The sequence below is a fragment of the Cajanus cajan genome, chromosome 1, assembly GCF_000230855.2.
Source record: "Cajanus cajan strain Asha chromosome 1, NIPB_CcT2T_4, whole genome shotgun sequence".
In the NCBI taxonomy this organism is placed as follows: domain Eukaryota; kingdom Viridiplantae; phylum Streptophyta; class Magnoliopsida; order Fabales; family Fabaceae; genus Cajanus; species Cajanus cajan.
This window is the reverse complement of record NC_138517.1, coordinates 35,769,923-35,797,528: the sequence shown is the minus strand read 5'-3', so window position 1 is coordinate 35,797,528 and position 27,606 is coordinate 35,769,923. Positions and strand designations below refer to the sequence as shown.

At 30.0% G+C, this 27,606-nt stretch overlaps 1 protein-coding gene across 1 annotated transcript; it reads right to left on the bottom strand.

The window, feature by feature from the left end:
- Positions 1-8,190: 8,190 nt before the first annotated feature.
- Positions 8,191-14,112, bottom strand: ALDH7B4 (aldehyde dehydrogenase 7B4). The gene is made up of 14 exons (XM_083059893.1): positions 13,873-14,112; positions 13,667-13,753; positions 13,389-13,520; positions 12,610-12,682; positions 12,415-12,437; positions 12,251-12,314; positions 11,568-11,613; positions 10,362-10,542; positions 9,690-9,866; positions 9,424-9,592; positions 9,120-9,256; positions 8,943-9,040; positions 8,663-8,812; positions 8,191-8,543 (listed from the first exon to the last, which is right to left on the bottom strand). Exons 1-14 carry the CDS (start codon positions 14,005-14,007, stop codon positions 8,489-8,491), a joined length of 1,527 nt encoding a protein of 508 aa, XP_082916019.1. The 5' UTR covers positions 14,008-14,112; the 3' UTR covers positions 8,191-8,488.
- Positions 14,113-27,606: the final 13,494 nt, after the last annotated feature.

Genomic DNA, 27,606 nt, shown 5'->3' with positions numbered 1-27,606 from the left:
AGGGTTGAAGTCTTTGGTAACCACCTTGACCTCTTCCTTGGACATGACTCATTATCTATAATGAAAATATGATAAGAGGTAATCCAAGCTCATGAACAAGCTTTCCAACAAGTTCCAATTTAGACCTTAGCTTTGAAGAAGACTCAAACTATGTGTTAACCTTTTGATGGATTAAAAAAGGGAAAGAAGAAGAAAACAAGGAGTAGGAGGAAGAAACAATTTTTCTTCTAATAGTTTTTGAAACAAACTTGGTTTTTATGCTCCATTTCAAAGGGAGATTTATGTTTCAAACTCTTACATTTTGAAGTTATACATTCAATTCTGATATACCTTATATATGCTTTAATATATATGTTAGTATATATGTTTGGATATATATATATATATATATATATATATATATATATATATATATGATCTGTTAGTATAAACATATGCTCTGTTGTATGATCTTTATCTTCACATGCAATATGTATATATCGTCTAAAATTGAACACGACTAGGTCTCATATGCTTAAAAAGTTGATTTCTCAAAAGCGTGTTTGTTACCATCAAAAATGGGAAGATTATTATATCAAAGGATGAATTGGGACCCCTCAAATGTTATGTTTTAATGATAACAAACTAGTGATTTTACAAATCATAAAATGAAAAATCTCTAAGACGATAACATAAATCACATGTTACAACAATATAAACTAAATCTTATGCATGTCCACATATCGGATTGAACGTATCATTTGTCATAGATGAATGTTTTAAATATCATATTTAATATGGTTGATATTCTTATCATATATTTTTAACTTTTTCTTTAATAGATTGAAGCAATAAAAGCTTTTCTTGATACTAACAACGTACAAAAAAGGGAAAAGATTTTCTTTCCATTAGAGAATGGATGACTAGATACCTATATTAAGTTAACCAAAAGTTGTTTGCAACCAACACATATGTTCCTTACCTTTTGTACCCTGAAATTGATAATCATCTTCATTGATCAAATAAGAAGTGACCATTTGGTGAAACACATTAAAAGAAAACATGAAAATCACCAACAAACCAATCTCCACACAAGAAAGCAAGACAAAACACATCGACAAGTGAGACTCAAAGATTTGCAACAATCATTTTCACTTGCTACTCATAAATATAGAAACATGACAAGCTTGGACAAGAACAAGCAAAAAACATTTCTTTATTCTTTCTATGTAAAGTTATTCTTGGTACTAAATAATTTTATCACATCTTGCTTGTAAGATAATTATTTGTTATTTACCCAACTTAAACTTTGTGTTTTACCTTGAAGCTTGAAAAGACTTTGTGTTTAAAGAACACTTGGTATTGAAGCTTAGAAAGACTTTATTGTTTAAAGAATATTTGAGTAGTTTACTTGAAAAGACAAATCAAAGAACACTTAGATTAAGCCAGAAATGACTTGTGAAAGAATACTTGTACCTTTGTGAGAGATAGTGAGACTTGGTCAAGTTGATCAAAAATAGGATTTAGTCTCGGTGGTTGAGAACAGCTAGTATAAATTTATTTGTGTTCTTTGTTGTACTTTATATGCAAACTTTTAGTTCATGTATCTATTTTACTACTTAGATAAAAGTGTTGAAATTTTTTATAGACACAATTTAACTTCCTTTCTTGTATCTATCTTTACTCTATAGTTTGGTATCGGAGCTCAACCTTTAGCGGGATTAGGCATCTAACAAAGTTAAAGGAAATGTTCATAAATTCCTTTTTTACAAGGCCACCAACTTTAATAGAGAATACTACTTGTATTGGAAAGACCACATGAAGATGTTCGTAAAGTCCACCAAATACCACCTATGAAATATTATGATAGGAAGTGATAATAGATTATGAAGGAAATGTGAGAAGTCCTCAAAGTAACTTATAAGGGAACTAAAGGTGTGAGAGTTAGAATAGTAGTCACTCTTTAGAGGCACTATGAGTTGTTCTCCATGAAGGAGAATGAGACCATTGAAGAGATGTTTGGAAGATTCCAAACTATTCTCAATGGGTTAAAATCCCTAGGAATTGACTCAAAGCTCAAAATAACTTGAAGATTCTGGTCATCCTTCCTAAAGTTTGAGAGCCTAAGGCCACTACTATCACTAAAGCATGTGACATGAAGACTTTCACATGCATGATATTTTTTGGGGGCCCTAAGAGTTCATGAGGTTCATCTGAACAATAGAGATCATATGAAACTAAATGATTCTATTACTCTAAGAACAAGTGAAACCAATCAAAAGAAGGAGAAAATGAAATCCTTAAAGGGGTAGTATGACCACAACAACTTGGACAAAAGCTCGAAGGACTCCATCAACGATGAGATTTCTCTCATGTCCAAAAAGTTTAAAAACATTTTGAAGATGAAAGGAAGACTAAAATGTTTCCATAAAAAGAGAGACAAGTTCAAGAAATTAATCAAGGAAGAAAGCAAAAAAGATCATTTGCTTCGAGTGCAAGAAGCTTGGACACATAAAGGAAAAATGCCCAAAGCTCAAGAAGAGATGGTCCATAAAAAAAGAATGCCAAGAAGAGCTTGATGACCACTTTGGAAGATCTACACAGTAGCATCAACTCAGACGACGACAAGGCCAACATTTTCCTTATGGAAGAGAGAGATGAAACAAGGATAGAGGTAAACACTAATCTCAACTCCATTTTTTATTTGTCTAGTGATTTAGACACTAGTTTTGATGAGGAAGAGGTTTTCTATGAAACTCTTCTGGCAAGCTCTCATATGATCACTCTTGAGTACAAAAAGTTTAAGAAAAAATACAAACTCATGATGTTAGTAAATGAGAAACTCAAGATGGGTTTATCAGATGTTGCCAAAGAGATTGAAAAGGTCACAACTTCAAAAGCTGAAAACGTACAACTTATAAAGGATCTTGCCAAGTTTGTAGATGGTTCTTCTAAAATAAACAAGCTTTAAAAATATAGAAGATTACCATATGATAAAAATGATCTTGGCTATGAGGGTAATGAAACTAAACAAGACACTCTTTTATAATGTTTGTGGTAAGGGTGGTCACCACACCAACAAATGTAAGTTGGAAAGGAAACATAAGGTGCCTAGAGATAAGAGCACCAACAGAAAAGATCCAAAAGAATTTGGCTACCCAAGTCTCAAATAATTTTTGTTGTAGATATCCTTAGTGAAAAGAAGAAAGGATTCACACTCGTACTTAGATAATAACGGCTCACAACACATGATTGGATAAAGATCTATATTCCTAGATTGCCAACCACATCATGAAACAATCTCGTTTGAAGAAAGTAGCAACAAAAAGATCAAAGGTATATGTAAGATTGATAAAGATTCTAGACCTAATATTTAAAATGTTTTATATGTTGAAGGATTAAGATATAATTTGCATATAATTTTCTTAGCATAAATCAATTTTATAATATGAATATACTACATCTTTTGACAAAGATACACACATAGTCAAAAGCTGTAAGTGATGAGTCTATATTGTTTACTACCTATAGAAAAAACAATTTGTGTGAGATTAAACTAGATGATATGAGCAAATTAAAATGTGACTTACTTAGTTTCTATAGAAGATGAGAAATCGATTTGGCAAAAAAAGTATGGGGTATATCAATTCAAACATATTTCTATGTGAAGCGTGTTAGAAGGGAAAATAAGTTAAAATATCTTTTGAATCTAAAAAAGTTGTTTTTAGTTTTTGACCTCTTGAGTTGTTACATATGGATATGTTTCGACCAATTAGAACGCTTAGTTTGGATGGTAAAAAAATATGAACTTGTACTCGTTGATGATTATTTTAGATACACGTGGATTTGCTTCCTAGCCCACAAACATAAGTTTTTTTTTCTTCATGTTTTTTAGACATTTTGTAAAAAAGTTCAAAATGAAAAAAGGTTTTTATATTTTTGTCATCAAAAGTGACCATGGGACAAGACTTGCAAACATTGATTTCAAGATTTTTTTTAAAAAAAATAATTATATTTTTCACAATTTCTTTTCATCGAGAACAACTCAATAAAATAGGATGTTGAAAGGAAAAATCGTACTCTTCAAGAAATGGCAAGAATATTTTTCTTATGAAAATTCATCTGCCAAGTACTTATGGGCAGAAGTTGTTAACATAATTTACTATATTCAAAACAGAATATTGATTAGACTACTATTGAAAAATACTCTTTTATAAATTGTAAAGGAAAAGATCTAACAAATCATACTTTCATCCATTTGGATGTGAGTATTCCATCTTAAACAATAAGGATCAATTGGAAAAGTTTGACTCTAGAGTGGATATGAGTATCTTCCTTAAATATTTTGATACTTTGAAGGCGTACAAAGTTTTCAATTCTAGAATCTTTATTGTAGAAGAATCAATCCATGTAAGATTTAATGATTTTTTAACGACTAATATAAGACTATCAAATCTAAAAAAGGAATTTGTAGATTTTCAAATCGAACCAAATAAGGTTTCTAGACTAAATGAAATAGGACACACAAATAACCAAAATAGAGGACAAACTAAACAAGTAGACGATACCTCTATATCTCAAAAGGATTGAAAGTTTGTGAATATCATCCTCAAGACCAAATCCTTAGAGATAGAACTAAAAGAATAAGGATAAGATCTACCTTTAGAGAAAAGGACTTAGTTTCAAAGATTGAACCTAAGGCAATAGACAAAGTCCTTATGGACTGATTGGATTCTGATCATGCAAGAAAAGCTTCGTTAGTTCTAAATAAATGTTTGGACTCTATTACCCAAGCTAAAGCATCATTGGAACTAGATAGGTTTTTAGAATCAACAAACTAGATGTAGAAAGCAAAGTGGTAAGAAATAAAGTTAGATTAGTAGCTCAAAGCTATAATTATTAAGAAGGTATAGATTTCACTAACATATTTGTTCCAATAGTTAGACTTGAAGCTAAAAGAATCATGTTAGCTTTTGCATCTCTTAAAGATATAAATTTTTTTCAAATAGATTAAAAAAATACTTTTTTAAATGGTATAATTGAACAGAAATTCTACCTTAGACAACCACCCAACTTTGAAAACCTACAACCCAACACACACTCACTAACTATATTAGGTCCTTTTGTAAATATTTAGAAGAATATATATATATATATATATATATATATATAATTGTTTATTAATTTTGAAACATGTTGATTATGCAACACAAGTACATGACAACAATAAATCACATATACATTATTTATTATTTAAATTATATTACCAATAATAAAGTTAAGTTTGAGACATTATGCAGCTACAATTTTACTGTAACGATTTGTAACTTAATATCTCTTACGCTTGCTTATACAAACAATATAATTAAATTAACAAATATTAGTTTAAAACTATTCATATAACTTTTAAAGCAAACATGTCAAATAAAAAATAAAAATATTTATTACAAATATATTTTAAAAAATTACTCCCTTGAGTCCATAATTTTTTTTATATTTTAAAGTTTTTTCACACCTTTTAAGAAATATTTAATATTAATATATTAAGTATAAAATACTATCATTTAATATCTTAAAAAAAATATTTATGAAATATGAATTAAATAAAGGTAATGTAGAAAAAAAATAATTAACATTACTTAGAATTCATAAAATAAAATTTTTTGGATCAAAAGAGAAAGCCTAAAACCTATAAAAAAAAAAGGGGAAATTATGAATGGGGGAGTGGCATATATCCTATGTATGACACAAGTCATCAGTACTCCTTTCAGACATTTTTTTTTATGTTTAACATTTTACACACTCCTAAAAAATATTTCATTTGTTCTTATTTATTACCTAATTTATCAAATAATAAAAATAGTTAAATTAATTGATTTAATTAATAATATGATAATTTGAAATGTTATTCTAAAAGTACTAAAAAAATTAAAGTGTTAGTAGCAATTATATTTAATGATTTCTTTTTCAAGAACAAAATATTTAATAATATTATTTTTTTACACCTTTAATAATATTATTTATAAATCAAGAAATTATTTTTTTACCAATAAACATAGTGTTATTAGTCCAATAAATACATCTACATTCACGAAAATGAATAGATATCTCATTAATAAATTCATAATAAATTAAGGTATGAAATATCATTATCAATTCATACATTTTAAAAATACTTATGTATCTTATAATGAAGATCAAAATAATACTCTCATTTATTTATTTTTAAATAAAGAAGCCAATATAGTATTTAATATTAATGTGTTAAGTCAAAAAACTCACATTTACTATCTTTGATATGAACAATTATGAAGTAGAAATCAAAATTATTAAAGAAGAGTATATGTAAATTAATATCGCTTAAAATATGTAAAACATAAAATAAATAAATAAATAAATAAAAAGAAAAAATTTAAAATATAAAAAATGTTCTTACAAAAAATCGAAGGTATTCCAATCTATGTTTGGGCTGCTCCTTCTCCAAGGCCTTGTGATTCACTTCAGAATGAAGATAACTACTACTTTGTCCAAAGAATGTTTATTCTCGTTAGGTATTCGCAAAATAGATTCCGAACATTAAATTAGTTGTCTTTTTTGCCAAATAGTCCTTATAAAAACATGTTTTATCTCTGATGGAACTGACCTTTTTTAACCGTTCTTCTCCTTTTGTCAATTGACCATCCCGTCCCCTTCTTTAAATTGGCAAGTCCAACCTTGAAAGATTTTGTTAAATTAGAGATGTTAATTTGTTGATGATCAATATTTATTTCTATTTTTTCACACCAATATTTATTTCCATCTTAATGCCTATGTATCCAGTGACAATTCAATTATCTCGTCCTCTGAAATTCGACTTGACAATAAATTTTACGCAAATCTTAACCTTACAACGTGTAGTGATAGGAATAGTGGAATACGACCAATTATTTGAACAAAGTTAAAATTTCACAAAGTTAAAAAAGTGTCCATTTTGATCATCATACATCAATATATAATAATACATCAACTAATACTTTCATGAATAATGATAACAAAAATCATTATTCAACTATCTTAGCACAAATAATATCTTATATTTATTATTTATTTTTTATTCTAATTGAAACAAAAGTTTAACAAGTTTCTCCTATAATATGAAAGATGAAAGATACATGTGATACAAATTTAAGAAAATAAAAAAGGGTTTTATAAATACAAAAATTTAACTAAAATTTTATCTATTCATCTCATAATTTATCACAAAAGTAATTAAAATATAACAGAAATTATATATTTTATTTTAAAATACACAATAAATCATTTAGAAGTATTTTTTCATCAGTCGTCTTGATGTATTCAAAAATTCGATAAATTTTTTTTCAAAATTTGAATATAAAATTAAAAAAAAGTATAGTAAATTCAAAGAAACATTTATTCTTTGATAAAAAAAAAAAAATAAAGGTAAAGCTCCCAAAACTTGAAAGAATTAAAACCATTCCATTTATTTTTGAAACTCTAAAAAGTTTTACACCCCAATTGATTCTATTATAGAGACCAACAATAACCAATAACTCCCCACAAATACAGCTTTCGACTTTCATAATACTTTACTCTTCAAAGAACAATTCTTTTCAAAATCTCAATGACACAAGTATTATACTAATTTTCCAACAATTCCACATATGCATGACGCTAGTATCATTAATTTTCTAACATTTTACATAAAGAACTTAATTGTATAAATAATTTATTTAGTAAAGTCAAAATCCTCGATATCTCTATTTATTTAAAAATATTTTAAAAATTATTAATATTTATTAAATCAATTAATATTATAAAATTTGAATATTTGATATGTAAAAATAATTAATTCTTAATATTATTTTTTACTATTTAAAAATTTAAAAATAAAACAACTCGAAAATTATCCACACGAAAACAAAAAATGACTTTTATATATGTAGGTATAAACAGAAAATGGCTTTTATGTATAAGTATAAATAGATAAGGAGGAATTCATGTCTATAAATAAAACTAGGTTTAACTTATTCATTGGGGCTTACATCCTCTAATGTGATATCTTTAGTAAAATTTCAACATTTAAAACTAAATCACCGGCAAGAAAAGAAAATAAATTAAACTTATCCTTTAAGTTAAACTCAACTTATTACCTTAAAAACTAGATCAACAAGTCGTGGAAAAAAAAAACGCGAGATTATTAGAGAGAAAAAGTGTAATTAAGCCGGGGAAATTTTATAGCAATTAAAATGAAAACTTGAGATATTTTCAAGGGACAAGAAAATACTTAACCCACATATTTAAGCATCAACCATTTTGATTGGGAAATAAAAATCTTCGCAGCTAATTTATTTGCAACTTGTTTAATTATTCATTGAAGCTGCCATAGCAGGGTGCCATCCTTACAGCAAGCATGTCTTGTAAAACAACACTTTGAACCCATGTCAACCAAACTCCCATCTCAGAATAGAACTTTTTTCCTTCTTGCTGCAAAATTGCATTTGTGCATCCTCTAGCCAAAGTTTATTCCCTGAGCTAATGGTAGTTCACTTCCATAATTGATGGTACTGCCAAGGACAACAATTATCAACTCATTATAATTATGGGACAGAATAAGAACATATATTCATCATTCACAGAACTTATAACCAAGGAATGCAACATCATGAGTTCAAGTAAGACTTACCATGTAGAACGCCGCATGTATTGCTTCCATGAGTCACTTCCTGCTTCACGACCACCACCTGTTGCCTTTTCTCCACCAAAGGCACCACCAATCTCAGCTCCATTAGTAGGTATGTTCACATTCACTATACCACAATCACTCCCTCGCGGCCTGCACCATATTATGCAATTAGGAATCACCACAAACATCTTTTGAGGGGTTGTAGTAAGTACTGGAGTGAATATGCCAAACTCAATAGCAGATATCTAAACAACAGGACATAAATAGTTTGAGCACTTACCCGATCCATTTGAATATAGTTTCAGGCCTCTGTGTAAAGATTGAACTACTTAATCCTTGAGGTACAGAATTGTTCAAAGCAATTGCTTCCTCCAGAGTCTACGTAGAAAATGAAGTTCAATCATAAGCTAAACTCCAAAAGAAAGTCCAATTAAAGATGATCTAGAATATATGCTACCTTAAATTTCATAACATACAGAACTGGAGCAAACAATTCTTCTTTAACTACAGGAGCATCTGGAGAAATCTCAACAATTGTTGGTTGCACAAAATTTCCTTCTGACTCCAATACAGATCCACCTGTTAAAATCTTCCCTCCCTGATAATCAGAGCATCAAGTACATTATTTCCATACAGAATACAACAATCCAATCCATTGTATGAGTAGAAGCTTGCATATATTACTGAGCAAATTACCCATAAGAAATGGAAAGTTACATCCCCTAAATATTTAACTTAAGTAGAAAAGAGTGACATGAAACATGCCTGAGATTTTATGACTGAAATACCCTTCTGAAAGTTTTCTACTGAAGTACGAGAATGTAAGGGCCCAACCAGAGTCCCATTCTCCAAGGGGTTCCCAATTTTGACTTGTTTGTACAATCCAATAAGTTGGTCTAGTACACTTGTGTAAATACTCTCGTGCAGAAACTGTAGTAAAAGGAAGTTAAATTAATATACCTTTAAAAAAATCACATATGACTGCATTAGAATTATGACATTCAATTTTTTAAATAGGTTCTAATACCAGTCTACGGCAAGTTGTACACCGCTGACCAGCAGTTCCCACAGCTGCAAACAAAACAGAGCGTACAACCAATTTGATGTCTGCATCGTCCATGACTATTATTGCATTATTACCGCTTAACTCCAGCAAGCATTTGCCAAATCTCTCATTAACTGTTTTCTGAACCATCATACCCACCTACATAACAGGGAACACGTCATTATGAACTAAACAACATCATAGATCATAATCTCCAAATCATTCTGAAAACATAAATGTTTGCACAGTTTTGTTTTAATAGGGGCACAAGAGCAACATTCATGATTAGACAGTACATGACACATGGAAGTAATTGCGCTAAAGGTTGATGCTTAGTATATTATTAGATATCACATGTTTTTATGACAGTGACTGCAATAAGACTGACACAATTAGTACTATAGGCAACTAAACTGAACATCACTGGTGACATTTACATCTTTTAACACTATATAAATTTATACATCCTATTGAAATTAGTTTAATTATGTCACCTGTTTAAAATATTATGAGCCTGTTTAGATACAGGCTAGAAGTGCTTTTGATAGGTTCTTTACTGAAAATAAAGAGTATTTTCTAGCAGAGAAACTCTCAAAAGAGCTTCTAAGCTTATATCCAAATAGAATTTATCCAAATCCTAAGTACACAAAGTACCTTTGAACTCCCGGTAAATGAAACCAGGGGGATGCGTGTGTCTTTTGATATTGCCTGACCAATTTCAGCACCTCCACAGAAAGAGGTGAATATTGCACCAGGTAAATTGTTCCTCTCAAGAACTTCAGCTACTAGCTTTGTCACAGCAATAGTTATCAAAGGAGTTGTTGGAGCGCCCTTCCTTTAATGCATGTTTCAGAAAAAAATCTTATATTAAAACACATTGTCGTTGAAAATTTTAAACACTCAAAAAGAATCTGACTAGTGACAATATATCACATAAAATGTTCAAACAGATCTGCATAATTGGCACTGACAGAAAATTTGATAATCTTTTCTAATAGACCTTCTTTCTTGGCTGTGTATATTATATAAAACTTTTTTTTTGGGTGGGGGGGGTTGCGAATGTGTAGGCAAATAGCACCATAGGGATAAGCATGAAGTATGCAATCATTATTAAGATAAATCAGAATTCAAGGATTATTGAACTACAAAAATATATTGCACTTCAACCATTATCATTTCATGAACAACAACAAAAGCCACAAAGCTTTACCCCAGTAGGAGGGATAGGCTTCATGGATTGATGTCATTGAGATTTTTTGCACCTAGTGAAAAAGAAAATAAGTCACAGCAAATGCAATTGGAGAAGTAAGGCATTTTATCTCCTAAACCTCCAGCTTCTTCTGCAACAACATTGTCATCTAAGATATATTCATCTAATACAAATAAAATTTTGTTAGAGATTCATCAAGGAAGTGGATTGTGCTAACAAAATGTGTAGTTAGCATGGAAGCCTAATAAAAGTCAAGATGTTCACCATATCTCTGTTTCTGAACAACCATACTAATTGGGAGCTAATAAAATACTTACACTAAACACTAATGCATCAAGAACTGAAGTATTGATTAAAAAGAGTTGAGACTTGAGAGTTTAACAGAGGTACAGATTCCTGCACTAGTTTAAGTAAAAAAAAATGGAGGAACACAAGAAGACCAACGAGAAGTCTACATATATCATTATTCCAAGTTCCAACCAATTTAGCAAAGGAAATATCTCAATCAAGGCCGATTCTTACATGAAAATAGAGAAAAAAATATACATATTGTACAGGTCATGATATTAACAAAATCAATCATGATCAAACTTAAAAATGGCCAGTTTAGTAATTTCATAAAATATACAGAGATAGATGTATAGACTTACCACACAACAGAGTTACCACAGACTAATGCAATGCAAGCATTCCATCCTGAGGCACAGCAGAAATAAAAATGTTTTAATTACAATAAAAACATCAAAAAAAAATAAAATTCAGAGCATAGAAAATGGACTATATGACACAAAATGCAGTCAAACTAGATGGAAAAACTTCAAGGAAACTATCAGCTCATATATGTCAGCATCCATCCATTTATATAATGTATAGGTCAGTAATGACACCAATACTTAATTTTTGACTGAAAAAGATTCAAAATCACAAACCCCAATCTAATTTTTTCTTTTAATTATATGAGGAGCAGCTAAAAAGTAATAAAAAGCTAAAACATATTACCAAATGGAAATGCATTGAAAAAGGACAGAGATCTGTAAAGTGATCCAAACAAGGTAATGAATTGGCTTATAACAAGCTTAATTAATTGATGACAATGTAAACTTTTATCAGAAAGACAGCTCACACATAATCAAGTTGACTACAAATCAAGATGACTCCTAGATACAACAGATTTTCAGGTGAAGTTAACAATGCATGCCAAAATTGGATGACCAAATGAGGGTGAATGAAAACACTACCATTTTCAAACTGATTATATGTATTGTTGAACTGATATCTAAGATCCAGAGGAATTTGTTGCTGTGTGAATTAGACAGGATGAGAAAAAACATACCTAGAACAGCGCATGGAAAGTTGAAAGCAGTGATTACGCCAACTATTCCTAGTGGGTTCCAAACCTGTGGTGTAAAAGCAAGCGTTACAGTTAATAACTTAATATCATAACTACTAGTATAAATCAGCACAAAGGTCAGTGAATCATTATACATAAATACGCACCTCAAACATCATATGATCTGGACCTGTTAAAAAACAAGTAGAAGAAAACAATAACTCAAAGCTGGAATGTCTTGGAGAGAAATCAGCATCAAAACAAAAGACTATATCTAACTACAAATTATTTTAAATAACTATGCAACCAGAAGGATTATAAAGAAAAGATGAACAGCTAATATAGATCCACAACAATCTTACGTTCTGATGGTATAATTGATCCATTCAGTTGTCGGCTTAGCCCAACAGCATAATCACACATATCGATAATTTCCTGCAATGGATAGAATTAAAGATAACAAAACTATATCATATACAAATCCAATGAGCAAAATATTTCTCATAATATTTTTCTCTTTTACATGGTGTTTGTGATTAATTTAGATCTGTGCATAATCAGAAAAAATACTAAAATGCATTCAGAGTGCAGTTAGCCTATACACACACACCAAACATTTATGCAATACCCCCAACAGGAGAGTGAAGCAACATTGAAAATAAGGACAGGGATATAAGCCAAGAAGATGCAGTCAATATTGAACAAATCTGAAATATAAGCAATTTAATAAAAAAAAATTCTGAATAGAAAAACCATTTTATTTTTGAGTAAAAAATAATATTATCTTCTGAGAACAGAACCCTTCAATTAGGTGAAAACATATGTGATCGAGGAAAAAGATGTAAATGTAGTAAGATAACTGCAGCTTCTAAGGAAGACCCCCACGAAAAAACATGAAAAATAATTACTTGGGAAATCCTCAAATCCCTTCAAATTTCAAAGAACATCTGCCATACGAATCACCAGATAATCAGCTACAGGGTACAAAATTTCATCAAAACGACATAAATTTGGATACCTCTACACATTTCATCATGCTAACTTCAAATCAGAAACAGTTGAAGCTCGCCACCAAATATCTTGATCTAGTTTACATTAAAGAAGTATCAAAGCCTTATACGCAATCTAAACTAATGAGTACCTGAACCTCCCCAATTCCTTCCGGAAGGATTTTTCCCATCTCAAGAGCCACCAGCCTACCCAGAGGATCCAATTTGGCCCTCAATGCATCACCAATCTGTCTCACAATCTCACCTCTCTTAGGAGCCGGAATCTGCAACAACATTACAATCACATCCTCAATTAGTTTCCAATAGCCCGTAGATGCAGTACTAACAACAACTCCACATGTAACCAGAACACAACCATAAACCCACACCCCCAAAAAAAAAAATTTTTTTTTTTAAAAAGAAAACTCACAGTCATCCATTTCTTGGTTGCTTCACTGCAAGCTTGCAATCCCTCCTCATAATCTTGCAAGGTTGCTTCAGTCACTTCAGCTATAGTCTAATTTAAAATCACCAATAAAAAATCATACGCATGCAAGTAAAAAAAAAAAAAAAAAAGGGGCAATAAATCCTCAGAAAATATATATTTTTTTTTTTTAAAAGTTATAGAAGGTGAACCTGATTGTTAGAAGGGTTACGAGAAGTGACGGAAGAACCGGTGGCTTTCCATTGACCATTGATGTAAGAGCCAATGTTGGATGAACCCAACCCGATCTCCTTCAGAAACTCCAAGCTCATGTTATCAGAACCCATTTCTCTGAAACCCAAATGAAGTTACCAGGTGCGTATAATTGATACAGAAAGTGGGAAAATAATACTTTATTTATAGACACGGATCTTCAATTCATAATATCTGACAGGGACAGAGAGGGACGGGCAAAAACTGACGCAGATTTGGAGATAATGTGCCATAAAAACAATGAATATGTTAGAATTGTTATGAATAAAAATTTGTGAGTTAATGAGTGGATATTAATATTTATTATTAATTATTATTATTTATATTTTTGTTATGTATTATTTTTTTTATTGTATAATTATTCAGTTATTATATGTATTTATAAATAAATTAATTTTTATAAGTCAGATTTTTTTTTCTATTTTATATTATTTTAATTATTCTCTCTATTTATCTTTCTTTTATAACACGTTATCAACACGATAGTTTTTTACTTATTGGTGTTACAACTACAAGAAAAAGCTGTGAAGAAATTTCTTCAAGAAGATCATATTTTTCAAAACAAATATTTCAAGGTTAGCTACTCATTTTCCATAATAAGAATTTTATCAAATATTTGTATTGTTTATACTATTATGTATTAAAGTAGTATTGAAGACATTATAATAGTCCTGAAGACACTATTAAATAAAAAATATATATACATTTGTGAAATGTGTCTAGAAGATGTTATCAAAAGAGAATATTCAATCTCTTTTAATTTGTTATTTTTTCTCACCAGAAGTGAGAAATATCAATAATTCATTGACGTAATATATTTTGTCATTATATTATATAATCATGTTTTCATATTATGAATTTGATAGAATATTTATATTTTTATGATTGTGAAATTTATTTAAATACAATTGATTTTAAAGATAATATATATATATATATATATATATATATTTATAATGGTCTAGAAGACATTGTCAAATAAAGACATTTTAATATTTTTTTCTCACCAGAAGTGAGAAAATGATGAAAAAAATGAAAACGAAAGAATAAATTTTCTCACTAGAAGTGAGGAAATAATATGAAAAGTGAAAAATAAAATAAATTTCACCAGAAATGAAAAATTTGATATAAATATATTACATTGTATTTGATCATTTGATATAAATGAGGTCACCACCAAAAGTGGAATAATTTTGTCAATGCCATAATTATAATGTTAAATGATATTTGAGACATTCATGTGTTACGTCATTGAATCTTAAAGAGTTTAGTTTCAAATTTTATCGATAGAATTGATATTATTTATTTTCATAATGTTATGCGCTAATTATTTTAATTGATGGAGATATCATTACGTTATAATTTGACTGTGATTTGTACAAAAATACTAGAATTTAATGAAATTATGATTAATGTTTATTTCCTTAATTTTTTGATACAACATTAGTAAGGAGAATAATTTTCCTAATTTTTAGCATTATTTTTTATCTCCTTAAAGTCAACCTAGCAATGACATAAATATATTTTTATTAATGATTTTTTTTAATAAATATAATGAGAAAGATTCATTTTTTTTTATAAAGAAAGACATAAACAAGTTATGATTTTTTTTTAAATGAATATGATTGTGTTGTATCCTTCATTTTCTAAAATGATAAAATAAAGTGTTAGTGAGATATGATTTTAATATTTTTTGTATGAAATATTTATTTGTAAATAATATAGATGAGATGATATAAAAAAAATTAGTGTAGATTTTGATATTAAATTGATGTCTAAAGATACACGACAATAATGTCATTTTTATAATAATTTTTCAATTTAAAAAATATATTGTATTTTTCATACATCTATTTTGCTCTAGAAGTAGCAATATTTTTTTTATTAAAAAAAAGGATTAAGTAATATCGTAGTTTGTTTATTGTCTCTTGAAGACTAAAACAAAATATTGAGATTTTTTTTATGTAAGAGACTATTTTAACTAACATTATTTCATTCCCTGAAGTGAATGTTCTAATGTATTAATTTTTGTCTTCTCATATTCAATAATGCGAGAAATTAATGTTATATGATACTACAAATATAATTGAAGGCTTCAGAAGAGCTAATATATTATTACTGAAAGAAACGAAGTTCCATATCACAAATGCATTATATTTTTTTATGTCTTACAGGAACTTATTGAGTTTCAAGGATATTCGTTTAAATGAGTTTTATATTGAAACAAACAATGAAGATCATGATGCAAAAAATAATTAAAAATTCATGCGGACATTTATTGAAGAGCCGGGAGATTCTTCAATCAAATATTTTTTCATATACCGCTTATTTCCAAGGAAAGTTAATAATTAGATCATCACCAGCAAAAATTGGGCATGAATCTCTTATTTTTAGAATGAATACAAGGTGATATTTGTGGACCAATACACCCCCTATGTGGACCATTTAGATATTTTATGGTTTTAATTGATGCATCAACAAGATGGTTACATGTTTGTTTATTATCAACTCGCAACCAGACGTTTGCGAGATTATTAGCTAAACTAATTAGATTAAGAGCTCATTTTCCTGATTATCCAATTAAAAAAATTCGTTTGGATAATGCTGGTGAATTCACATCTCATGCTTTTAGTGAGTATTGTATATCCATTGGAATTGATATTGAACATCCAGTAGCACATGTTCATACACAAAATGGACTTTTAGAATCATTTATCAAACGTTTAAAACTAATTGCAAGACCATTACTCATGAGATCAAAACTTCCAATGTCAACTTGGGGGCATGCAATCTTACATGCCGCAATATTAATTCGCATCAGGCCAACAAGTTATCACAAATTCTTTCCTTTACAGTTGGTTTTTGGTGAGCAACCTAATATTTCTCATTTGAGAATCTTTGGGTGTGTTGTATATGTTCCAATTGCCCCTCCTCAAAGAACCAAAATGGGTCCTCAAAGAAGGTTGGAAATATATGTTGGGTATGAATCTCCATCAATAATAAAATATCTTGAACCATTAACAGGAGATTTATTTACGGCTAGGTTTGCCGATTACCATTTTAATGAGTTGATCTTCCCAACATTAGGAGGAGAACAAAAACAACTAGAAAAAGATATTACTTGGAATGAATTATAATTATCTTATCTTGATCCTCGTACAAAACAATGTGAACTAGAAGTTCAAAAGATAATTCATTTGCAAAATCTAGCCAACCAATTACCAAATGTATTCACAGATCCAAAAAGGTGACTAAGGCATATGTACCAGCGGCTAATGCTCTAATAAGAGTCGAAGTCCCTGTTGGACAATTTAATACTATAAACGAGTCACAAATATGCCTGAAGCGTGGTAGACCAATTGGTTCCAAGGATAAGAATCCTCGAATAAAAAAGGGAGCTAAAGAGCAAAATGACCAAATTGATGATGTACAAACTCAAAAAAAAATTCCTCTGACATAACTAATATTCCAGTTCTAGAAGAAACTCAGGTACTTGAAATTATTGAAAATGAAGAGATCTCAATAAATTATGTCATGAATGGAATACGATGGAATCAAAACAATGTCAATATTGATGATCTATTTGCATATAATATAGCGCTAAATGAAATAAATGATATTGAGGATCAAGAACCAAAGTCCATCAACAATTGTCGACAAAGAAATGATTGGCCAAAATGTAAAGATGCAATTGAGGCAGAATTAGACTCGCTTGCTAAACGAAAATTTTTTGGACTGGTACTACATACACCAAAATGTGTAAAATCAATTGGATACAAATGGGTTTTTGTGCGAAAACGAAGTGAAAATGATGAAATTGTGAGATACAAAGCAAGACTAGTTGCTCAAGATTTTTCACAAAGACTCGGTATTGATTTGAAGAGAAATATTCACCTGTAGTGGATGCAAACACTTTTCGATATTTAATTAGTTTGGTTGTACATGAAAAACTTAATTTACATCTAATGGATGTAGTTACAGCATATTTATATGGCTCTCTTGATGCTGACATTTTTATGAAACTCCCAGAAGGATTTAATTTGCCTGACGATGCAATTTCTATAGAAGATTATTCGATTAAATTAAATAAGTCCCTATATGGGCTAAAACAATCAAGTCGTATGTGGTATAATCGACTAAGTGAATACTTGTTACAAGAAGGATATAAAAATGATCCAATTTGTCCGTGTATATTTATTAAAAGATGTCAAAATGGATTTGCCATAATTGTAGTTTATGTAGATGACATAAACATTATTGGAACTCTTGAAGAGCTTTCAAAAGCAATAGATTGCTTAAAGAAAGAATTTGAAATGAAGGATCTAGGAAGGATAAAGTTTTGTCTAGGATTACAAGTTGAATACTTAGAAAATGGAATTCTTGTGCATCAAGAAGCTTATATAACAAAGGTGCTTAAAAGGTTTTATATGGACAAATCACATCCATTGTGCACTCCCATAGTTGTAAGATCTTTAGATGTTAATAAAGATCCATTTAGACCCCAATAAAAGGATGAAGAAATACTTGGTCCTGAAGAAATACTTGATCTTTATAATGTACCTTGCTAATTATACACGACCTGATATAGCATTTGCTGTTAATTTGTTAGCAAATAGTTTTTTACCTACACGAAGACATTGGAATGGAGTTAAACAAATACTTCGTTATCTTAGAGGTACAATAGATATGGGGTTATTATATTCAAATGTTTCCAAACCAGAACTAAATGGTTATGCAGACGCAGGTTATTTGTCGGATCCTCATAATGATAAATCACAAACAGGATATTTGTTCACAAGTGGTGGTACAATCATTTCATGGCGATCTGTAAAATAAACCATATCAGCCACTTCATCTAATCATGCTGAAATTTTAGCATTACATGAGGCAAGTTGTGAATGTGTTTGGCTAAGATCTGTGATTCAACACATACGGGAAACTCGTGGTTTATCTTTTGGAAAAATGACATCGACAATTATATATGAAGATAATGTTGCATGTATTGCACAATTGAAAGATGGATACATAAAGGGGATAGAACAAAGCATATTCTACCAAAAAATTTTTTTACTCATGATCTTCAAAGGAATGGTGATATAAATGTTCAACAAGTCCGCTCAAGTGACAACTTAGCAGATCTCTTTACAAAGTCACTTCCAAGAAAAGTTTTTGAACAATTGATACACAAGATTGGACTCCGTCGTCTTAAAGATTGTATACATGAGGGGGAGAAATAAATATTTATGAATGATGTATTTTTTTCCTTCACTAGGTTTTTATCCCACAGGATTTTTCCTAGTAAGGTTTTAATGAGGCACATTCTAAATATTGGACATCCAAGGGGGAGTGTTATGAATAATAATTAGTGGCTCAATTAGTGGATGCCAATATTCATTATCAATCATCACCATTTATATTTTCATTATGTATTATTCTCTTTATTGTGTAATTGTTCAGTTACCACATGTACTTATAAATAGGTTAATCCTCTCCCAAAGATAATACACAAGTCAGATTCTTTTCTCTATCTCATATTATCTTAATTATTCTCTCTATTTATCTTTCTTTTATAACAAGATTTACCAATAAGAACAAAGAGGGTGATGATTTCTTATAGTGTCCCAATTACAGAATTTATTACAACACCAAAATGCTTATATTTGATTAATTGTCCTTACCTTAGGATGTGCTAGTTAGTTAAGTTGCACTATTTGTTAAAATGAAAAGGAAAGGAGTAAATAAGATGGAAAAAAATAACAGAAGAAATACAATATTATATTGGTAGATAGTTATAAGGTGCGTAAAATTATAAGATAGTTATGTGAATAATATGCGAGACGTGGATACGGATTTGATGGTTGAATTGAATGAATAAAATAAAGTGTGATTTTTATGCAGTTTTTTTTATTAACAAAAGTATTATTAAATATGTGAATAATTAAATGAATTGAGATTTATTATTTAAATATTTTAATTAATTTTATATAATAATATTAAATATCTTTTTTACATATATGTTTTTTCTTAATATTCTCATCGTTTTAATTTTTTTTTTCATCAAGATTACATATCTTCATCAAAAGTGTCTTTAATTTTTAAATTTTCATGACAATTTTTTTGTCAAAATTTTCAAGTTGATGTGTCCAGGAATGCCTATAGGATAGAGTGGATATGGATAGTAGTCTCTCACTACTAGTCCCACCAAATAAATATGTCTTATACCCATTATTATATATGTGTGCATATCATTAAGAAGGTACTTGTGTATTTTTCAATTACTACGGGGTATCTTAAGATATTTATTTTAAAGTAATTAAATAAATTTGTAATGATATTTTAATAATAATTTATGTTTATTCTAATAATTTCTTTCAAAATAATAGTTTAAAAGTCAAAACATAAATTATTCAGATATTATACATGATTTTATTAATCAAGATTCTTCAATTAAAAACTAAATTTAATTGTTAAAGTACTTTATATTCATAAATTTAAACAAATTTAATATATAATTATGTAATTAAATATTAGTGGACATGTAGAATATGGTATTGCATAGCGATTCGCAATTCATCACAAGCTACATAGTCAATAGTTTTCAAGCTAAGGATTCACAAGTGGCTAGATATCTGTCGAATATCAAATCACTTTCATCAAATTTTGTCAGTTTCACCTTGACTCATGTGTCTAGAGATTAGAATTCATGAGCCGATTTCTTGTCAAAGTTGGCTAGCACAAAAAAACTAGGATACAATCGATCAATAATCTAGAAGACTCTAAAAAAGCCAAGCATAAGCTATGAAATGGAAAATGTGTTGTTTCTATATGATGAACAACAATCATGGATGGGACCCTTCATAGACTACTTGACAAAAAGGTGACTTGTCGATGGATTTTTGGCTAACAAGACTTGAGACTCGAATACTATTGGTTGACTATCAAAATTGATTATGTTGACTTCCTCAAGAAATGTGATAGTTGGTAGTGACATTAACTCTACATGTGGCCCCTATTGAGAGGCTACATTCTATATCAACTTCATTGCCTTTCAATAGGTGGGTATTGATTTACTCGGTCCTTTCTCAAAATCAATCACATAATTGAAGTTTCTTATCATGGCCATTGACTAATTCACAAAATAGGCAGAGGCAAAACCCATCGTCACTATCTCCACCAAGAAGGTTAAATCTGATAGAAAAGAATGGCTCAATCCAAGAGGGGGTGAATTGGATTCAATGACACTTAAAAATTTATCAAAGTTTAAGGATCTTAATTTCGTTAAAACTTTTCTAAACCCAATTTGCAATGAAGTATATTGAACCTCTTAGTATATGAGAATGACTCCTATATGATTTCTTGGTTAATCTTTATTGAATCAACTTAAACAACAATTTATATGCAGTGCTTATGTTCTAGTTTAAACCATTTAGTCATACAAGCATATTAATCAAGACCAACCATTTTAACATTCAATTAAAGATTGTTCAATGTAAGAGATAAGGATAAGATAAAAGTGCACAGTGTTTTATCCTAGTTCAGCCACTTCACATGTGACCTACATCCAGTCTTCAATCATAACCTGATCAAGATTTGTTCCACTATCTCAATGAAGAAGTTTTACAAGCATATCACACATGCACACACTTCAATACACAAGATTGACCATTTCTTGCACCCAAGAAAGCACTTCTTATAGAAACCCACTACAAGAATTTCTTACTACTTGAGAAACGTACTCAAGATTTTTACCACAATACACAAAAAGGTTAAAGGAACGAATTCACCTGGAAACTGAACAAACCAGACTATGAATTCTTGACCAATCTTAATTCCTCTTTCTAAGAATGTAGTGATGATGATGATGATTCTTCTCAAAGCATTTCACAAAGTGTTTTACTTCTTGGTTTTACAAAGAAAATTCTCCAAGAAGATCACAAAGATCAAAAAGTTTATCACAAAGATTTCACAAAATCAATTATTCTCTTCTCTCTTAGTTTCTGAATGTGAGAATCATTTTTATAAAGTTTTCAAACTCAGATAATCGATTATTTTTAAGGATAATTGATTATTTAGTTTTTCATGAATTTTGGAAATCACTCAAAAATAGAATAATCAATTATCCCAGAGAACACTTTCTAGAATAATCGATTATTTCACAAATAATCGATTATTACAGTAAGGTTCTTCAACCTCTTGAAAAACAGAGCTGAAATAATTGATTATAGTTAGTAATAATCAATTATTTTAAGTTAGTTTTCAAAATTCGATTTCACACATTTAGAACCTTTCCAAGTTACTTTTAATCATCATCATACTCACTTTTAGATGATTAGAATTAAGATTTAACTCATGCACAAAGCACAAACATGCATAGAAAATAAAATTGACCAATAAAGCAAGTCAACACATAAGAACACATAAACTACTCCTATTACATTTGGTATTCATTCATGGTCTTCATGACTTCTCTTTGGTTCATGTCCTTTGTTATCATCAAAACTCTCAGAACTTGATTCACTATCCATGAATCTCAACAAAATCATTAGTCTAAAAATTACTCATGTGTTGATATGGAGTCCCTTGTGTCATTTTGGCAGACAATGACACCCAATTTACCAATAATAAGGTGCAACACTTTTGTAAGGACATTGACATTCACTTAATATTCACATTGGTCAAGCACCACAATCCAACAACCAAGTCGAAGTGGAAAAAAAATTCATTTTATTTGGTTTGAAGAAGCACCTAAATGAAATAAAAACAAAGTATGTAGATAACCTTAGTCAAGTCCTATGATTTTATCAAACCACTCCACACTCATCAACACATTAGACACCATTTCATCTAGTGTATGGCACTGATGCAATGAATTTGATTGAAATTGTTGAACCTAGTTTTTGGGTATCATCATTATTAGAAGAAGCATTAGAGGAGGGGCATTGGGCAAATTTGGATATAGTGGAAGAAATTTGAGAAAGGGCTCACATCAAAGAAGCTGCAATGAAAGCATTAGCTAAAAGAGAATATAACTCAAAGGTATTGCCAATGGCATTTTGAGAAGGAGATTTGGCTTTAAGGAAAGCTTAGTCGAACCAACTCATGAATAAACTTAAACTAGAGTAGATCAAACCATATCACATTTCAGAAGTTATTAGAAAAAATCTTATTGCTTGAAGAATTTAGATGAGGGTAACATCCCTAAGACCTAGAATGCTACCAGTCTTTGTTTTTACTATAATTAACTTATGTGTATTTGATACACTATTTTCCTCCCTCAGGCTTTTTATCCCTATAAGGATGTGAAGGTTTTTTGACTGAGAAAGTTTTTAATGAGGCATTTGAAATTTTAATACAAATAATTATGATAATTTTTACATGTGGCTTACACATATTTATACATTCAACAACATACTCAAGATATTTATACTCATATCTTACTCAAAAATATAGTAATCAACACCAATAAAGTTGATAAATACATAGAAATTCTTTATGTGAAAACGTCTTAAGGTCGACAATAATAAGACTAATCATTGATGCGAAGAACATCTTATGGTTGACTACAACAGAAAAAATCCTTGACGTGGAAAGCATCTTAAGGTTGGTGACGACAAGAAAAATCCTTGACATGAAGAGCGTCATAAGGCCAACAATGACAAGAAAAATCCTCAATTTGAAGACGTCATAAGGTTGGCAACGAAAAAAAATCATTAACCTAAAAAGCGTCTTAAGGTCAACATCAACATGAAAAAATCATTGATGTAAAAAACGTCTTAAAGTTGTCGAAGATAAAAAAAATCCTTGATGTGAATAGCGTTTTAAGTTTGGTGACAACACAATAAAAATCCTTGACATGAAAAATATCTTAAGGCTGGCAACAACAAGAGCATCCTTGACATGAAGAGCATCTTAATGACAAAAAAAACTTTGACGTGAAGAATATCTAAAGTCGATGAATAAACAAAAATTCCTTAACATGAAAAGAGTTTTGAGGTCGACAACAACACAATAAAAATCCTTAACATGAAAAATATCTTAAAAGTCGACAATGATGACAAAAAAAACAAATATTTGATGTGAAGAACATCTTAAGGTTGGTGAATACATGAAAATTATTCTCGCGATGAAGATCTTAAAGATGATGACAATATAGTCATAACATATATTGTATCGACATTGACAAATAATCAATCGTCCCAAATTCCATATAATTTTGCATCAAATAAAACAAACTCAATGAAATTCAAACTAACAATGTAACCTCACGTATATTTGATAAAAATCCCACACAAAAATGTAAAACACCACTTGAATCTACCTTCTATTATACCCTACAATCCAGTTGCTTGATAAGATAAAATACATCCCTTATCAAGAACGACTCAACCAAGCACCATAGGATTAGTTTATTAATGACATAAACTCAACCTTAAGGTCCACAAATACACAATGATCTCTTGATCAAAAATGTACATCAAAACAAATTGACATATGCACATTGGTAAGAACAACCTAACTTCACATCAACAATAAAGCAATAATGCTCATTTTTTGTAATGTGACATTAATGCAAGCTTTGCGTTTTTCATGTATAAATCAAATTGCTACATATCTGATTGTCAATTACATACAACTAACTTGACCCTAAAGGTGGTGATCATAATATAAAAAGTAGTCTCGATACGAGATGAATGGCATGAAATGTTGGTATTTTTCATTGTTGATTAGGGACGTATTCTTCTCATTACACTCATTGAGCCAACAATACCACTAGACTACTCGAGCCCCAAAAAACTTCTAACAACGTTTTGAAAAAGAGTGACAACACAATTAGTTATGTAGATAAGCCAATAGAGCCTCATTTATTCGTTAGATACCCAAAAATCCAAGATGTGATTCGTTAGGGAGTATTGGCTTATCTGGATAACTAACCAATACCATAGGATCATACTTTGCTACCAATGGACAATACAACTTTCTATTCTTTCAAAATAAGTATTCATTTATGTTAAAAACCTTCATTTAAACACATTTTCCCTACAACACACAGTTAACACAATGAATGTACCATTACAATTTCCATTCAAAGTTGCAAAGGGGTTACTTATGCTTACTTATCCAAAGCCAAAAACAGACATTCTTTTGCAAAAAATTTGAACAAAGCATTTAAGAAGATAACTAAATAGAAACTACTAAAACATGTAAACTTAGTTTAAGGACAAATGTTTGCCTTATTATTGTACAATAATAAACCTTGATAATTTTGACTTTCCTCAAAGAAGATAGTGCAACAACTTTTATGTATCAATACTCGATTAAAACATGGTTCAAATGAGAACACTTTAATTATAGAAAGATTCAACATGTATTAAGACAAGCATTAAGTTTGGATAACAACTCACTTAGAGATCTCCTAGAAATGAACCTATTCACATTGTCTCGGTTAAAATATCATCCGAGATTTAGATTCAAGCCATTAGTTCATTTGTTCACAATTTAATTTGGAGTGATGCCATGTATTTGGTCATTACATAAATTTAAAGCTTACAACCATATTTTTATTACAAGGTCCAATAATGTTAACCTTAGTTGTTTGAAGGTCGAACACACATTGGATATAACTCAATTAAGTATACAATCCAGTTTCCTTAGTAGAAAAATTTACTTGATAACTTTTCCCAAAAATGTTAAACTTAACACTAGATTCCCATAAAATAGCACAACAAACACTTCATCTAATTCCCTTAAAAAATTTATGCTCAACTTTAGTGGGAATTTAAACTATAAGTGTCGTCGGCCATACAATGCAAAATCTATTTGTTTACACTATGTTTGATTGATTTGTTTTACAATTAAATTAATGACATGATTGAAACATATTATCACACATCCGGTCAGTTAATTTATGATGTGTCCTATTAATTGATTTAAAAGGAAATTATATTCAACAATTGAAACCATATCAAAATGATGCAATTGCATTCAACAACGACAAATGTTTGATACAAGAAAAACCCACGTACAATTGTTTTTACAAAGGCAAACTTAGAAGGAAAATTAATAGACAACCAACAACAAAAATATAGGAAACATCAACAATCCATTAATAGTAGACTCTGTTATTAGTCTTCCTCAAGAGGGTCAACCAACTGTTCATCTACAATCTCTGACATATTCCACTTCTTTCAAATCTAGGTCACAATGTAGGACTTCCACTTGTGATAGGGCAACATCAAATCCTTCAATAGATTTACCAATTGCTTCCACCTTTATAGCATGGAGGAGAAATTTAGTCTTCTCTAATGTTGACTTAAAGGATTACAAGTTGGTCTAAAAAATGTGAGCTATATCAATAGATTTGTCTTTCGCCATCTTTAACTCTTCAATCTCTCCCTTTAGTTGAGATTCTATACCAAGAAACCAAGTTTTCTCTTCTTCCAAAGTTGGCTACTTTTCAATGGATTTATCCCTCTCTAATACCACCTAGGCCAAATCCATTTTACCTTTCTTCAGTGTCTCCTCGAGTGTTATAATCTTTTTGTATTGTCGCTTAACTTTTTTGGCTATCTCCTTTACATTATCTTCACCCACAACATAAAATATTGAAATTTAGTTGGTCAATGATTCAATATCTTTCATGACCAGAAACATACTCAGTTTTTCCAATTTAGTCATGTCCTCCTCTAACATGTTGGTTGATCGGATGTGTGCCTAATGGTTAAACTTCAAATCCCAAAATGACCTTGTTTTTCCTTTCTCGATACCCTAATCTTAAGGATCCCAATTGTCTCTAATGTAGGTTGTGATTTCCCTCTAGGCATATTGAACCTCTTTTTCAAGAGAAACAACATCATTGTACAACCCTTGCTCCATCACTTGATCCAAGTTTGTGACATTGGCATTTTCCAACCGACAATTTTTGCTAGCCCAATAGGAGATTTACTAACCATTTAGAAGGTACCCCCACCACAAAGTCATTATGAAGACATTCTACTCCCATTGCCACCCTAGCTTCGACTTGTTTGTAAACCTTTGACAACTCCCTCTTTGACATAATCGCCATATTATCTGCAAATCACCCAACATATTTATTCCATAAAAAGGACAAACAATGACTAAATATACCAGAAAAAATATAAGATAAAAACTTATACATACATACACACACACACATATATATATATTCAACTCTATTAGTCTAGTTTCTAGGTCTAACAATTTCCCAATACCAAACATGGTCTCCAACTTCTCCATCTTCTCCACATTGATCTATCAGAATTCGATAATTAAGTAATTGATACCTTGTTGTAGGATTTTATGTTCAAAGTCCTATATAATGGAAATCCATTTAGCAATGTTGGATTATTCTCCGAATGATGCATACAAAAATGACTTTTCTTAAATTCCTTATAAGAGGATTGGAACAATGAAAATTACCCTCATTTTTTCACTCCACTCATTGATACCCAACTACTTCTTTTGCTGAGTCGGGATTTGAAAAAAAAAAACTTGTCTATTATTGGAACAAAGCATTACATAATAGTTCATACACCTTACAAATGCCCAACTACTTTGTTGAAATTGGGTAGGCACAACGTTCATAACCTACAATATCTTACACTTATAGTTGATCAAAGGCCATTTAATCTTTAATCCAGATATCATCATCTCAT